General features: G+C 47.2%; 1 protein-coding gene across 2 annotated transcripts in view; it reads left to right on the top strand.

Annotated features, from left to right (window-relative positions):
- The window catches only part of sned1 (sushi, nidogen and EGF-like domains 1), a 97,203-nt gene that overhangs the window by 15,714 nt on the left and 63,989 nt on the right, over positions 1-17,500 (top strand). For both annotated transcript variants that reach the window (XM_063201994.1, XM_063201993.1), the window contains exons 2-5: positions 7,640-7,927; positions 12,472-12,612; positions 15,165-15,327; positions 17,180-17,305. In XM_063201994.1, the coding sequence (XP_063058064.1) occupies positions 7,640-7,927; positions 12,472-12,612; positions 15,165-15,327; positions 17,180-17,305 (718 nt within the window). The remainder of the gene's footprint in view (positions 1-7,639; positions 7,928-12,471; positions 12,613-15,164; positions 15,328-17,179; positions 17,306-17,500) is intronic.

The following is a 17,500-nucleotide window of genomic DNA, read 5'->3' as shown; positions in this document are numbered from 1 at the left end:
GCCTCTTCCTCTGTCTTTCCAGCATGGGCGTAATTTTAGGGGGAGACGGTGGGGACATGTCCATACCACTTTCCAGATAAACCTAGCTTGTTCCTACCATTCTTTCACAATATAATGCAAAAACAGCATATCCGGACCATTTGCGATTGAAATGTCCCCACTACTTTTCAAGCCAAACTACACCTTTGCTTTCCAGGCTTCCATTTCATTGTGTGTGTGTGTGTGTGTGTGTGTGTGCGTGCATGCATGCCTCCGTGTATGCATGCGTGCATTCATGCGTGCGTGTGCATGTCCGTGTGTCCAGGCCTCCATTTAGGAGCCCACCGCAGCGGGCCGCACTGTTTGAAACCCAAATACAAAGTGCAAACACAGCAGCATGTACACAGCTGGCCTGGCCTGGCAGTACAAACCCCCTGACCCTCATCTGTCCACACCTTCAACCCCTACCCTGCACCCCTGCACCCCTGCACCCCTGCTGCCCTCCCTGCACCTCCTCCCCTGCACCCCTGCTGCCCTCCCTGCACCTCCTCCCCTGCACCCCTGCACCTCCTCCCCTGCACCCCTGCACCCCTGCACCTCCTCCCCTGCACCCCTGCTGCCCTCCCTGCACCCCTGCACCCCTGCACCCCTGCTGCCCTCCCTGTACCTCCTCCCCTGGACCCCTGCTCCCCCTGTATTCCTGGTCCTCTGCACCTCTTCCCCTGCCCGTTTCCGCTACCCTGGCCCCATCCCCGGCTCTGGGGGCGAGACCCAGCGAAATGAAGGGCTGAAGGGGTAGCAGGGGTGTGGGTGGCAGTTAGGGCCTACGTAGGCAGGAGTAAAGGGGGCTCCAGAGCCTCCGTTGAGAAACTCTAGCCTATCGCCCCTCTGGCTCCTCATCCTCACCCCTGCTCCTGCCCCCGTCCCCTTCTGAACCCATGCCACCATCCACTAGCCCCCCTGCACCTGCACCTGCCTCCTGCTTCAGACTACATCCCCCTCTGGAACTGGCACTGTACACATACACACACACATAAATAAACACAAACACACACACACATGGTGTGGCAGAGAAATGGTAAGTGAAACACACACAGATGCACACACACACACACACACACACACACACACACACACACACACACACACACACACACACACACACACACACACACACACACACACACACACACACACACACACACACACAGACACACACATACACATGCATGCGTGCGCCCGTATGAGGAGAAGAGCTGTGGTCGGATGGCCAATTAGCTGCAAGTTCCCTGTGCTACCTCTTCAGAGCCAAGACAAACTTCCTCTGCAGGATACCACGCACAGGGTGTGTGTGTGTGTGTGTGTGTGTGTGTGTGTGTGTGTGTGTGTGTGTGTGTGTGTGTGTGTGTGTGTGTGTGTGTGTGTGTGTGTGTGTGTGTGTGTGTGTGTGTGTGTGTGTGCGTGCGTGCGTGCATGCGTGTGTCGAGGGCTGTGTGTGTGTACATACTCACTGTATGTGTCTGTATGTGTGTGTGTGCGTCTGCGTCTGCGTCTGTGTCTGTGTCTGTGTGTGTGTCGTGTGTCTGTATGTGTATGCGTATGCGCATGTGCGTGTGCGTGTGCAGGTGCGCGTGAATGTGCACGTCCATGTGTGTGTGTGTGTGTGTGTGTGTGTGTGTGTGTGTGTGTGTGTGTGTGTGTGTGTGTGTGGAGGGCTGCGTGTTCTGCTGGTTAGAACGCAGAGTGCTTTGATGGATAAAACGTTGAGTGCCAGGGTGTGTAATACTGTATATATGTGTGTGTACACACATGCTGCACTGACACACACACATACACACTGCACACTACTAGACACACATGCTGTACTGTACACTCACTCACATGACATGATGCTGTAAGGAGAGCAGTTGCCCAGGAAGGGCTGACAGGAAAGGAGAGACTCCTGCTTGGGGAGTGTTTGTCAGCTGGAGTTCTACAGTCCCCCAGGAGGTGTTAGGGAGCCCTAATAGGGCGGGTTATACTTCCTGGCAGTGCCACGGAGTGAGCTTGTCGCAGCCATGATGCAGTTAATTTTGATTTATGCCCCGTTTTGAAGCGCGGTCTGCGCAATGTCATTCCACGCTCAAACTGCCTTCAATACAAAGAGTAACCTAGACGTGTCGGTTGTTTTTTAGCTTCACAGACTTGACGACAATGAAAATGAAACATTAAATCTTTATGTCACGTGCATTTTTGATCGCACTGGCAGCCACCGCGGTAGTTTGGAACAAAGAAGTGGCTCATTTGTCGAGGATAGGTCGCACGAAGCGGAATGTTTCCTCGACCTCGGAAACACTGTTTAACTGTCCAAATAACTTCAGCGTCGCAACTTGCAAGCGCACATGTTGTCTTTGGTTCGTGTAAATAAATGAAACGACAAAGCACGGGCAACTTATTTAATGAAGAGCTCACAGTCCGTAGACCGACGAAGGTTAGAACAAGGAAGTAGCTTGTTCTCGAGTCGAGGACAGAGCAGGCTGGTCGAGAGGACCAATCAGAGACCTATTTTCTCTCCTTCCCGCCCTTCACTCCGTCGCTGTCTGCATCACTCCCTGCGTCGAGACACAATTTTGGGGAGGTGCCCCAGAGTACCTGCGTGATGGGGGGGGCTTCACTCCGTTAACTGCACGGCTCACTGCATCACGACGCAGGGACGCTGGTCTCGAGGCATAAATCACCCTTTAGGGGCCATGGAGACAGATTTAGCTGACAGGGGGCGGTTCTTAGTTGCCAGTCTATTTGACTTTTTTTATTTTCAAGGTGTGCATTGGGAGGCTTAAGATGATGATTTATTCAAAAAAGGTCGAGGACCATTGTGCTAGAGGAGAGACTCTCGGGGAGAGAGGAGAGATGGAGGATCTGAAGTGTTCTATTAGGGGCTTCAGGAGGGCAGCTCATGTTTACCGAGCCAGACCTCTGGAGAGGGATCAGGGGCGTTGGGGAATGAGCGAGGGGGCAGTGTGGTGTTGTGAGTTCGGGAGGTGGCAGCGGTAGTTCCTGTGGGGGTGGGAGGTGGGAGGCCAGCTCTGTTACGAACATGGGACCTCTGAAGAGAGAGTGAGGGGTGAGATGGGGCATTGTGAGTTTGGGAGGGGGCAGGGTAGACCCTAGTTCCTGGTATATTATGGGATGTGGTGTGGGGGCAGCTGTGTTACGGACATGGGCATTCTGGAGTTGTTCCTGTGGGGGGTGGGGGCCTGGGGGGTGATTGGGATGCTGAGTGGGGTTCTGCAGGGCAGCCGGGGCAACAGAATGAATGAATAAATGAATGAGTGTCTTTCAGGTGGAGCAGTTTAGCATCAGCCCTGCGCTCTCAGGTCACACCGGGTAGGCCTATCTCTAATTGCAGTGATTAGCATGTCTGGCGGACACACACACACACACACACACACACACACACACACACACACACACACACACACACACACACACACACACACACACACACACACACACACACACACACACACACACACACACACACACACACACACACACACACACATTTGCGGTGATTAGTGTGCTGGCCTGTTTTATATCATCTGATTAGCCTGACAGACCCTAGGACACACACACACACACACACACACACACACTCTCTCTCGCGCGCACACACACACACACACACAAACACAAACACAACCATGCTGCCGATACACACACGCATTGGACTGAAAGCACACATACACACACTGAACTGGGCATACACACCTATCACCAAGGACATATAAGCAGTGAAGTGTTCCACAGGTCAGGGCAGGACTCTGAAAGGCAGAGATGTTTAAAGCCATAGTGTATTATGTGTTAACTTGTCTATAAACTATTTTATGTTATTTCATTAGCAATCCTTTCCATTAAAAACTGCAGTGTTCTTGTTGCCATTAAATTACATGAGCGATGCTGCTGGGAGTACAGTCCATCATATTTTGCAAGCTATGGAAATCGAGAGGAAACAAGCATCCTTGAGAACGCGAACTAGTGTCATGCTCGTGGAAGTAACTGCATCCATCTCTGATAACAGCTTATAGGAAGATAAAAAGACTTGGCTTGGAAAAATATGACCTTGTATGAAAATGAATTGCTTAATAAAATCCCACTCTTCTCTTGCAGTATTGTTCCTTTTTTACTACCATAATATACTGTCAAATGTTCAGCAAATTCTATCTATGATAAATGGTGGCACAATAGCTTTGAAATGTTGAATAGCAGTGAATGTTTTAGCAGAATCAGTATTTTTAGGATGTTTTGAGTCATTTAGGAGAATGATCCACTTGCCTTTTAACACAGAACACAGACTACAGGGAAGTTATCTCACACAAAGTGTACTGTAAAAGAAGAGTGGGATTTGCACATGTTGGCGTGTTTGATGCACCTTAATAAAGAGGGTATAAAGACTAGCTAAGCACTGCCCCCTCTCAGTTGTATTTTTCTCAATACCTACTAGGGTTCCCCAGTGCCCCCTGAGGGGCTGTAGAGCTCCCGTTGAGAAACACTAGTATAAATATTTCATTAAGTAAACACCACACTCACAGCTGTGTGTGCTGTATCACACAGTTTAACATATTCACAGTCCAGCCAGATATAACTTGGTGTTTGCAGAGGGCAGAAAGTTTGACATGTGTTTGTGTATTTATGTGTGTGTGTGTGTGTGTGTGTGTGTGTGTGTGTGTGTGTGTGTGTGTGTGTGTGTGTGTGTGTGTGTGTGTGTGTGTGTGTGTGTGTGTGTGTGTGTGTGTGGGTGTGTGTGTGGGTGTGTGTGTGTGTGTGTACGGGTGTGTGTGTGTGTACGGGTGTGTGTATGCGTGCTCGTGTGTGCACCTTGTTGCGGCTGTGTAGACTCAAGAGACGGTCAAAACTAAAGGCCTTTCCCTTAAAACAACTTCCTACAGAGAGGATGGTGTGTGCATGCGTGCTGTGTGTGTGTGTCTGTGTGTGTGTGTGTGTGTGTGTGTGTGTGTGTGTGTGTGTGTGTGTGTGTGTGTGTGTGTGTGTGTGTGTCCGTCCGCACGCGCGCGCGTGTGTGTGCGCGTGTGCATGTGCATGTGCTTGTGTGTGTGCGTGCGTGCGTGCGTGTGTGTGCATGCGTGAGTGTGCATAACCATCTCCCTGCAAATGTGTGTGTGTGTGTGTGGCTGGACATCTGAGTGCATTTACATTGGCTCTTGCACCTACCTACAAGTGTTAGTTGGCGTCAGTTGTGTATGTGTCTGTTCTCCTTCGGTACACATCCGCATGAATCTCTCTCTCTCTCTCTCTCTCTCTCTCTCTCTCTCTCTCCCCCCCCTTCCTCTCTCTCTCTCTCTCTCTCTCTCTGCTGATTCAGCACTCACTGCTTCCGAATCAACGAAGGCCTCCGTGCCACCTCAGCAGGCTTCTGTTTTCAGGCAGGCCAGGATGGTTCCTGTGCCGGTTTCCAAACCAGTTACCACAGCTGTGCACAGATAGGGATTAGAGCACCTGCCCATTTGCTCTACTGGACAAAAAAATGCCATTTTGAAAATACAGGTTTTTTATTATTATTGTTGCAATGTCCTGTGGTCCATGTCGACATTATCATCATGCTCCACATGCCCTCCGTCCGCCCTCGAGCACCTGCCCCCCCAAAATGTCTGTGCACACCACTGCCAGGTCCACTGGATTTACAGGAACCAGATTGCTTACCTGTCATACACCCAAGTTCTGTGCTGTATATTTTACCATATGTGACTCAGATGACTACGTTGTTGTCATAGTTCGCTTTAAGAAACAGGTACTTTTCACTTCACATTGCAATCCAACTTTCCTGCTTCTGAACGCCCTGATGTTTTTCTGTGAACAGATCGGTCAGTTTGAGAGTCTGTGGTAACTGGTACCTGAACACGCCTTGAGTGAAACTGTCCATGTCCTCCTGTGTTGTCCTTTATATTGGATATCATCAAGTGGTAAAGCAAACGCCAACCAACATAGCAATTTGTTTACTGGGACTAATGTGACACACAAGACATGTTGTCTTCATCTGATTGAGCATAATAACTAAACTAAAACCTGACGTTTTGTGTGTAAACACACTGATTGTGTTTTCCTGCATGCAGTTCTCATAGAATGTGTGTTTGATTTTGGTTGATGACTGATGTTGATTCTGGCAGCCATGGCACAGCGGAAAGGCACATGGAGGTGTGTGTGGTGTGTGTGACGTGTGTGTGTGTGTGCGTATGTGTGTGTGTGTGGTGTGTGTGGTGTGTGTGACGTGTGTGTGTGTGTGCGTATGTGTGTGTCTGTGCATGTGTGTGCATGTGTGTGCATGCACAATAGGAAGTCTGTGCTCCAACAGCACCGCTTAGCCAGTGTGCTGTACTGCTTATATAATCCTCTTGTGATTTGTTTTTAAATGCGTTACTGCTTTGTCCTCCACTGTACGTTAACAATAGGCTCAGTGCCCCTAATGCTGTGGTAATTCGCTGCAGTGTTGCAGCTCTTTTTTTCTGGCTTTTTGCACCTTTACTGGAGAATAGTGTGACAATGTGTCAGGAAACTTGTGGAAGAGAGAGATGGTGAAGGGTCAGGGTGAAATTGAACCTTGGTTCCCAGATCTGAAGTATGGTGTCACTCCCACTGAGCCAAAGCACCCACTTGTAATTACAGTACTTGGCCCTGTGCATACATATTGCCATAGACGCAGATTAGAAGGAGTTGGACTGTAGATCACAGGGTTGCAGGTTGAATCTCAATTCCTTACCAGTCCCTTCCTCCCTCTATGGCTGAAGTGCCCTTGAACAAAACACCTTTCCCCACACTCACTGTTCCAGGGGCTGTAACCAATACCCTGTAATGTCATGTAATATAAGTCGCTTTGGATAAAAGGGTCAGCCAAGTGTGATGTAATTTCTTATTAATCCAGATTATTTTACATTTTTATAGTCTTTGATTCTAATTATTTAGTAATTATTCTATTTTTTGCTTTTATCTTTTCCCCATTTTCTTGCCCTTTTATGCCTTCATTTTTACTTCATTTGCCATGCTTTTATCAAATATTTTATTTACATTTTTTATTTCTTGTAAAGTACATTTGTGTATGAGATGTGCTATACAAATGTATCACCCGGTGAACAGAAAAAACATGTTCTGATTGGCTGAGAAGGTGTTCGTTATTCACTGAGAATGTGTCGAACGTAGACGCACCTAGAATCTTCATTTGGAATGCTGACAGAATTGAAATGTAAAACCTGTAGAAATCATGTCTATGATATAACCTAAGCATTCCAAACAAATGATTGGACTAGAGAGACTAGAGAGAGAGAGGTTCCATTGGTCCATTGTTTCCGGGTTCTATTATTGCAAGAGGGAGGGGGGGAAATCCCCCTTTAGGCAGACCTAGGCAGACCTAAGGACTGTTCTAATCAATGCTAGGAGTATTATGACACGCCCCTTTAGGCAGACCGGAACCTGGTCATGTTAGGTGCCCATAGCAACCTATTACATTGGCATATCTCTATATACTTAAAGAATCTCTGATTAGACTGTGCCATCGGGCTGTTCTACGCTTCTGCCTTGTCCATTATTTCCCTTGATATAGGGACACCTCGTAGGCCATTATCCCTTACAAAACTGCCTTGCTTAAAAAGTCCTTCCTCCTCTGCTGCAGGTGAACAATAACGGGCTGGTGTCGTTCCTGCGTGAGGTGTCCCAGTTCACCCCAGTGGCGTTCCCCATTGCGGGCGACCGGCGTGTGGTGGCGCCGTTCTGGGCGGACGTGGATAACCGGCGGGCGGGCACTGTCTTCTACCGCGAGAGCCAGGAGCCTGCCGTGCTGCGACGCGCCACCGCCGACATCCGGGGGTACTTCCCAGAATTCCCGGAGTTCGAGAGCACTTGGACCCTCGTCGCCACCTGGCACCAGGTCACCTTCTTTGGAGGGAGCGCGGTGACACCGGTAAGGACACACTAACACACACACACACACACACACACACACACATATACTGTACACACACACACACACACACACACACACACACACACACACACACACACACACACCCATACTCATGCACACACACACATGCACCCACACATACTGTACACACACACACACACACATGCTCACACACACACACACACACACACACACACACACACACACACACACACACACACACACACACACACACACACACACATATACTGTACACACACACACACACACACACACATTGCACACACATGTACATGGAGACACACACACACACACACACACACACACACACACACACACACACACACACACACACACACACACACACACACACACACACACACAAATAAAATGTCTACACAGCTCTCTCTCTCTCTCTCTCTCTCTCTCTCTCTCTCTCTCTCTCTCTCTCTCTCTCTCTCTCTCTCTCTCTCTCTCTCTCTCTCTCTCTCTCTCTAATTACTGCACTTTTGCCCTCTAAGGTGTTTGAGAGCTGTGTGTGTGTCACTGCATCCTGTTTGTGTAACTGGCCCACTGCCCCTCTGCTGCCTGTTTTTGGAGCACCAGACCAGGGGGGTGATGGCAGAGTGGAGGCCAGGGGGGAAGAGAGAGGGAAGGGAGGGAGGAGGAGGAGGTGTAGCTGGGGGAAGAGAGAGGGAAGGGAGAAAGGAGGAGGTGTAGGTAGGGAGGCAAGGGGATGTTGGCACTGCAGCATGGGCAGGATGGACGCAAGTTCACTAGCTCTCCTCACTTAGCGCCAGTGCCACTGGCCAGGACTAGAGTCCTCCAAGGTGATGTTGGCACTGTAAAGAAGGCATAATGAACGCAACACATCTATTACAGAGGTTCATTACCTCTCCTTGCCTTGCCCCAGGGCCTCATTGCCGTGCCACCTCAAAACACTCTCCAGAGCTGCCACCAGGGTGAAGTTGGCACCAGAGTAGAGTAAAAAAAACCAAGTAGCACAGATAGCTTCACTGCGTAACTGATGTAGAGTTACTGTAGTCAATCAGTTGATTCCGTACTGGTTGGATCTTATTTGTGCGGAATTTCCTTTACGTTTTTTTTCAGTAACAACACAGTTCAGTTATTAGTTACAGTGGAATAAAGGGCCGTACACACACGTCGCTACTAGTTACTCGCTCAGCGGATGAAGTCAATAGAATGTCGATGTGTTCCAGCGAGACTCGCAGGCGAGTAGGCGAGCACTGTACAAGCGATGCGATGTGGGCGGATTCCGAGTTGAAAATATTTTATCTTCGAGCGCAATTGGAATGCAGAGTTCGGTACTTCTCGCCTGTTCATTGACAGTTAAAGCCGCGGGAACTTTCAGTGAACGTTCCATGAAAGAGTGGCGAGTAGGCGAGCAAGCGAAAAGCTAGCTTTGTGTGTGTACGCCGCTTTAGTAGGGTAACAGCTTCATTGCCTGTGCCTAACAGTCAGCTCACTTACATCGGATGTCTGATTCAGTATTAAACTCAATTTAAGCAGGCTTGTAGCTCAACACCCTAACCGCTTACCCATGACTGCACTCTCCTCCTAGCACAGAGCAGGTACACGGATCCATTGACTTTCACTAGCTTAGCGGCATATTCCCTCTTTTAACTTGTCTTAAAGCAAGACAACGCTTAACATGAAAAATAAGACACTTGACCACCTTTATAAACCCTGGCCAACGATTTTAATTGTATTAAGCCCCAAAATAGTGGCATACCCCTTTAAGGGACCAGAGCATGTTGACATTATGGTATGGACAGGATGGAGAGGAGACAGGTAGCGGATAGACTAAATTGGCTGGCCTCTGTGGTTCATTGACATGCCTCTCAGGTTAAGGGACCAGAGAATGGGACCGACCAAAGGATGTTGGCGTTGTCTGTTCTCACTGCACTGCCTCAGCGCAGTACTCCTGATGTATGCGGGCATATCCCAAGAAAACTATTGTCATGGGTTCTGGATCCGGATGAACGCATGAAACTGAAACTGAAAAAGAAATACCCACACCCCATAAAGCTCATTTACTGTGATTTAGTTTTGCATGTCAAGTGTCAGTGTGTGCAGATATTTCTTTTTTCAGTTTCATGGTGGTTGCCTGGCCTTGTTTCACCTCGGTGCTCTGGATTGGACATGGGGGCACACAGGAGAGGGGATGTTGGCATGTTGGTAGGGATAGGATGGACATGTGTGTGTGCGTGCAGGGCCGGCCGGAGACATAAGCGAATGGCTTAGGGCGATGGCTTAGGGCGCCACCAACCCACCCCACCCCCCGTGATCAGAAGTTCCAGGAAGAACTGAACCCTCCACCATTTTCCCTCGTCATATTTTTTTTCTCATGTACCACTAACTGCCACAAAGGAAACCATTATATATCGGGGGACACCTCAATGACGGGTACAATGTCATTTTTCATGTCGGCCTACCACTTTAAACCCTACAATAAAAGCAGAATATAACAAAGAGTAATAGTTTTGAAGATATTCCTTCGTGACAAAAGACTTTCTGTTGCAGTGTATGATGGGTACACGATCTACAGACAGCCTTCCTATGTCCTTAGCTCCTACCCCTCACTCGTGCAAGGAAATGAAGCTTATGAAGCATCTGATGCTGAGTAGGTGGTGAGATGGGGGGCCGTGGATGAAATTTTGCTTAGGGCCCCATAAAGGCTTGGGCCGGCCCTATGTGCGTGCATGCGTGCATGCATGCATGCGTGGCTTCAGGAGAGGGGGTGTTGGCACTCTCGTAGGGACTCAGCTCACTGCCACCTCTCAGTGACTCAGTGCCTTGTTTCACATCACTGATCTGGGAACAAGAAAGGGGCTGGTGATGGGTTGGGCAGGGCACAGGGAACGAGTTGGCATAGCATCAGGGGCAAGGTAACCATAAGGGCACAGCCACACTGCCTCAATGACTCTCCTCTCCTCTCCTCTCCTCTCCTCTCCTCTCCCCTTCCTTATTCCTCTCCTCTCCTCTCCTCTCCTCTCCTCCTTGCCTTCAAAGCATGGACCCGGACACAGAGGCATGCAACAGTTCCTGCAGCACTGGCTTGAGTCAACATTGTTTGATGTGAAGCAAATCTTAATGGCCGAAAGGAGAATTGTGTGTTTTTATTCCTTTTCCTAAAAGGTTTAGAGGCCTTTCCACATGTTAATAAATAAGTCATCACCTCTCCTGGCGCTTCGCGACTCTGACCTGGTCATAGAGGCTCACAGGAAAGCAGTCCCTGTTCCACTGTCTGGCAGGAATGTGCAGAGTCAGGAATGTGGCCCAAAAGCACGTACCCTCTTTAGGGCAGATTAGAGAATTCTTTTTTTTCTTCTCTTTTTCTTTTTCTTATTTTTCTGTTGTTGTTGTTGCCAAAAGATTTGGAGGTGTTCCACAAAGTTAATAAACAGGGTTGAGCCTGTTTTTCCCCTTTCGAAACAGAGGCAACTCCTTTTCCTTGTTACAGAAGTCGCATTTGCTTTTTACTACCTTGTGGTGTAACTCAAAGAATAATGTGAGCACTGTGTGTCAGAGCTGAGTGGGATAAGGATGTGTAATGATATAATGCCTCATGGTCCAAATGTGTCCTTATTTTAGAGACATCGCACTATGTAGTAACTACAATATCCAACCTAATACCAAGGCTTTGAAGTCATATTTCTCTTTGCAATGTTGAAGTAGTTATAACACTATGAAGCTTTTGTAGGGCACTATGCCATATTGAACTGTACTGTACTTACAGTAACCTGCCGGATCGGGAGTCGAACCAGCAACCTTTAGGATACAAGTCTGACGCCCTACCCGCTTACCCATGACTGCCCTACTATAACATATCACTGAGTGTGTAGTGCTACTGTAGTTACTCCTCTGCACTTTACATTGCTGCATGGTAAGACACTGTACCAAAGACACACATGGGCTTTCTCACTGTGTCTCTGACTCTACTGTTCTGCAGAATCTGAGCTGGTGGCAAAGCAACCATCCACTCTTTTACTGAAAAGTCTCAACTACACCATAACAACATTGCTCTAAGTAACAGATTAAGAGGTCACTTTAGTGTCCGGTATGATTTCTGTCTTCATATAATCCAGACATTCATCCGGAGATAAACCAGGTTTGACCTTGCTCAAGGTGTCTAATGAGCAGGTTACTGTGCTGTGTCAGCAGGCTGATGGTTGGTGTATAATCTTGCGTAATCCGAGGTGCAATGATAAGAATATTGTACAACACTGTGCGGATTGTAGATAACAGTTACTGTATTGTACTGTACTGGGGTGCATTTCTCGAAAGCGTAGTTGTTAACAGTTAGCAACTTGGGTAGTTGCCAATGGGAAATTGCATTGCAACAAACAAAGGGCTACCATAGTTAGCAACTACGCTTTCGAGAAATGCCCCCCTGTATTGTGCTGTAACATTCCTTCCAAAAAATAATGTGTGTATCCCTGCTGAAGGTGTGCTCTCCACTTTCTCCCTGCTGGAGAACATTGTGTTTTACTCTGTACTCTCACCTTGTCTGCCTGAAGGTGAACACATTCCAGGTGGTCCTGATCACGGACGGAGAGCTCTCCTTCACCATCTTCCAGTACCACAACGTCACCTGGACCACCGGCATGCATGCCACCAGCGGCGGGGATGCACACGGGCTGGGGGGCATTGCCGCACAGGTAGGGTCACCTGCGTCCTCTCACAGCATACACAGTAGGGTCCCTTTGGAGAGTACACTGGTAGAATCAACTGCATTCCTTTCATGGCAGAGTAGCAAATAAACTATTAACAAGTCAGCATTACAAACGGCACCTTTAAAGTAGAATCTCCACAGCTCTTATTCAAACATCTTATTCAGACTTTCTTAGACTCAACATCATCAACACCGTCTACATAGTCTGCAGAGATTAAAATACTGATGGCACTTCTGTACATTGCCCTAGATACTAAGGAACCAGACTGGCCTGCCCTGTACAAAGGGATACTGTTGGATCACTGTGTGGACACATGGCCTGTAGTGTAGTTGTTATGTCATTCTAATATTTTTTTTTTATCTTTCGTATTTTCTTCCATTAGATCTTTTAGTAAGGTATTCCTAACTCAATATTGTTCTGTGCTAATGGCAATTTGATATTTGACCTTATCATGTGTAGGTCATAACAATAGTGATCGAGAAGATACAAAAAGAGTGGTTCTGAGTTCCTTTCAGCAGTTGATATTTGAGCACTAGCATGTTGCGATAAGGCAGGTGTGTCGTGCTCCTGGGAAGAGAAAAATGGGTGTGGCTTATTAAAACCCCATGTTGAGACTCAAGATGAATTAGAGGGACAAAAAGTGTAAAAAAATCTATTTAACATCTTCTAGATTGTAGTTGGTCTCAGAGTTCTCTCTTAGCGTTGAATTAACACTACGGTTTTTTTTACAGTGCAATTCCAATCCAAACCTGAGTGTGGGGTACATGGCACCAACCCAAACCTGAACCTCTGAGACCTCTACTGTACTGCTGACAGACAGCTGACGGCCGTGGCCTAGTGGTTTCAAGGAGATGGGCTTTAGATTACAGGGTTGCCGGTTCAAATCCCACCCTTCCACTCCCAATGGCTATGGTGCCCTTGAGCAAGGCACCCTAACCCCATACTGCTCTAGGGACTGTAACCAATACCCTGTATCATAATAACTGCAAGTCACTTTGGATGAAAAACAATAACTTTAATGCCATGTAGCCTAATATAATGACAGACTGTGGGAACAGAGACGGAGTCATTTGCAGCGTATTAGAGAGGCCATGCAAACGAGAATGAATATGAGTCCAAGGCAAACTTCAAAGTTTTAAAGCTACTGCTGACAGATTGTGAGAGCAGAGATACAGTTGCCGTGTATTAAGAAGGGAAATGAGATGTAAGGTCCGGTCCAAAACCTTTGAACAAGCCGTTGACAGATTGTTAGAGCCAAGATACAGTTCCACTATCTTGGAAAGATAAAGAAATAGCTGAGGGATCTCGTTCCATATCTCCATTCAAATATTCTAGAATGTTCAATCCAACATTCCAAACACCAGGATCACAAGTTCATGTGTTTACCTTGGAGACTGGAGCACTGATAAAGGGGATGTTTGAAAAGTGCAATGTTATTTCTTATTATCAAAGCATGCTGATGGTCCCCATTCAGAAACATTGTGCCAGCTAGTGATAAAGTGTTGTTCATGAACTATGTAGTTCCTAATAGTATTATTTCGTTGTCATGGACATTTTTTCATTCTTTTTTATTCTATCTCTATTTCCCTTCTAAATCAATGAAGTGTTGTATCTACTGTACTCTGTTTTACAATGAACTTTTTTGCTGAATTTGACAGTTATAACTAAAGAATTTGAACCAGACCTAGAAGATTTTTTGTGAAAAATTGTTTAATCACTGTTGAGATAAAAATCATTGTGGTGCGGAGTTTCAGTATGAATGCTGTGATGAATGAAACATTAATATGTTAAGTAGAGTGCAATGACGGGCGGCTGAACTGAAGATTAACTAGTTCTCTGAGGAAATGGGGCACTGAGAAGTGAACCTCAGAGTAGCTCATGGGAAGTGTACAGTAAAGCTGCACTCCACATGCTGTTTTCCTTGTGTTCACACCCTTGTGTTCAACGTTTAGGCCTACCTTCTGACGTTAAAGGGACACTGTGTGAGATTTTTAGTTGTTTATTTCCAGAATTCATGCTGCCCATTCACTAACGTTACCTTTTTCATGAATACTTACCACCAGCATCAAATTCTAAGTATTCATTATGACTGGAAAAATTGCACTTTTCATACATGAAAAGGAGGATCTTCTCCATGGTCTGCCATTTTGAATTTCCAAAAAATAGCCATTTTTAGCTGCAAAAATGACTGTACCTGGATCTTACTAGAAAATATTTGTTTATTACTTAGTAAACTTTCATGTAAAGATCAAATTTGGCAATAGGCATCCCAGTTTCAATGAGCAGCATAGTAGCAGTACCTTTTTTGACCATTTCCTGCACAGTGTCCCTTTAAGGTTGTCATAACGGTTCGCAGAGAAAAAAAACACAAGTATTTTCCAATTCCTCAATTCAATACTTTGATTTTTGGTCTGAACATGTCAGTTGGTTCAAGGTTAGGTGTGGGAATGGGCACTGGTGCGCTTCTCTGAACATGCTCTCAGAGAAGCCTGGCCAGTGCCCTGATAAAGTGTGTGTCGCCTCCCCGCTCTCCCCAGGCAGGTTTTAATGCCGGCGACGGGAAGCGCTACTTCAACATTCCGGGCTCACGCACGGACGATGTGGTGGGGGTTGAGGAAACCACCAATGTAGGGATGCCTGGGAGATGGGTCTTCCGCATCGACGACGCTCACGTGCAGGTGGGCAGCTGCAATGACTCAGGTATGCACACCTTTATTTACACACCTTATTCAGGTATGCACATCTTGGTAAACATATCACCTTACTCAGGTAAACACACCTGACCCAGGTAACGAACTGTTGGAGCAGTATCCAAAAGCGGCAAAAAGGGCAAAAGGGGCAAAGATGGTGGAAGTAATTGACTTTGGATAAATGAGCAAGCTTCATAAGCGCCAACTACATTTTTTGGTATCAGAGTGTTTTGAGCATCATGGAAAGCGCAAAAGACAATTCTGAGGAGTGTCTATATCCTCTGTGTATGTGCCTGTTTGCCTGAAATACAGTCGACAGCTCAGATTGAATAACTCAACGCAGTCTGACCCCAAGTAGTCAATTTCTAACTACCTTGGACCAGACAGCATTTTTTGACGTCTTGGGTATTCCTTCCACGTCACATTTTGACGATGTGGCCTAACCCTAAACCTATTCCTAAACCTAACCTCAATGACGTTATGCTGCCACAAGGGGGCGCCTTTGAGGACATAGTCAAAATGTGACGTGGAAGGAATACCCAAGACGTCAAAAATTGCAGTCTTGGGGTGTCAAAAATTGAGTAGTCAAAAATTGACTACTTGGGGTGAGACTGTGTAGAATAACTGGTGCTGGCCAGTTTGCTTAGGTGTCACACTGTGTGTGCCAGTCTATGTCCAGAACCCTTCGTACAACACTATTCCCGTCTATGGCCCAAATCCTGGGTGCAACGCTATGCTACTCTATTGCCCAAGCCTGAAGTGTAGCCTATGGCCTTTAAAAATGGGTTCTCGTTTATGTCTCCTCGTATTAATTCTGCTGAAGGAAAAATCCACATGTTTTGCTATGCCTGCATGTCCCTCGCTCGGTCAGATATTTCCACCTATTAGAGCAGTCATTACATCAGCGTTAGCCTCGTGTCCTACTTAGCGTGCCGTCGCTACTAGTAAGCGTCCAACTGCAGTGCACACTGACCGTGATATAATAGGAGTTGAGTTGGATAGCGCTGGGATTTTCTACGCTAACGCAAAGCACATTATATGTAATGATAGCTGATTTATTTAACTAGCGCACAGCTCTTCAACGCTAACTCAAAACATATTATCACTGCATGCGCTGATGGTAATCCCAGAGCTGTGTGTGCCATAGTACACACACACACACACACACACACACACACACACACACACACACACACACACACACACACACACACACACACACACACACACACGGTGCACTGCATCCCATAGCTGTGCCATGGTCGACGGAGAGCACACACACACACACACACACACACACACACACACACACACACACACACACACACACGCACACACACATACAAAGAGCAGTACCATGGCCGATGGAGTGCACGGCATTCCCAGGAATGCAGCTCTGGAAAGTCGTAAACTCGCTCTCGATGAACTTATGGGAAATGACATCGGAAAGGGATATGACCTGCAAATGTATCCTGTCCGCTATTTCCCCTCTTCCTCTAGATCTCTCTGTTCTCCCATCCCATCCCTCTCTAACTATCTCTCCTCTCAGTGCTTCCCTCAATGTGCCCCTCTCTCTGTACCCCTAATCTCTCTCTCTCTTTCGTTTCCTCTCTCCATGCATTTCTCATCCTGTCACTCTCTCTCCATTTAACTCTTTTTTTTACCTCTTTTTAACGCTTTCCTGCTTTCTCTCTCTCCCTCTCTTCCTCCACCTCTCCTTCCCCCTTTCATTAACTTAATTCAGCTATACCCTACCTCTCCCCAATATTGTATTATAATGTACTATAATCTCTCTCTCTCTCTCTCTCTCTCTCTCTCTCTCTCTCTCTCTCTCTCTCTCTCAACCTCTCTCCTCCCTACAGCATCAGTGTGTCCTCACCTGCGTCCGTGTGTGAATGGGGGTCGCTGTATAGACGACTGCATTAAGGGGAACCCCTCCTTCACCTGCTCCTGCCTGGCCGGTTTCACTGGGAGACACTGTCAGATAGGTGAGCACACACACACACACACACACACACACACACACACACACACACACACACACACACACACACACACACACACACACACACACACACACACACACGCACACATGCACACATGCACACACATGCACGCACGCACACACACACACGCACGCACGCACGCACACACAGACACACGCATGCATGCACGCATACACA

This window comes from Engraulis encrasicolus, chromosome 6 (genome assembly GCF_034702125.1).
Source record: "Engraulis encrasicolus isolate BLACKSEA-1 chromosome 6, IST_EnEncr_1.0, whole genome shotgun sequence".
In the NCBI taxonomy this organism is placed as follows: Eukaryota; Metazoa; Chordata; class Actinopteri; order Clupeiformes; family Engraulidae; genus Engraulis; species Engraulis encrasicolus.
Note: the sequence above shows the minus strand (reverse complement) of the source record. Positions and strands in the feature narration are given on the sequence as shown.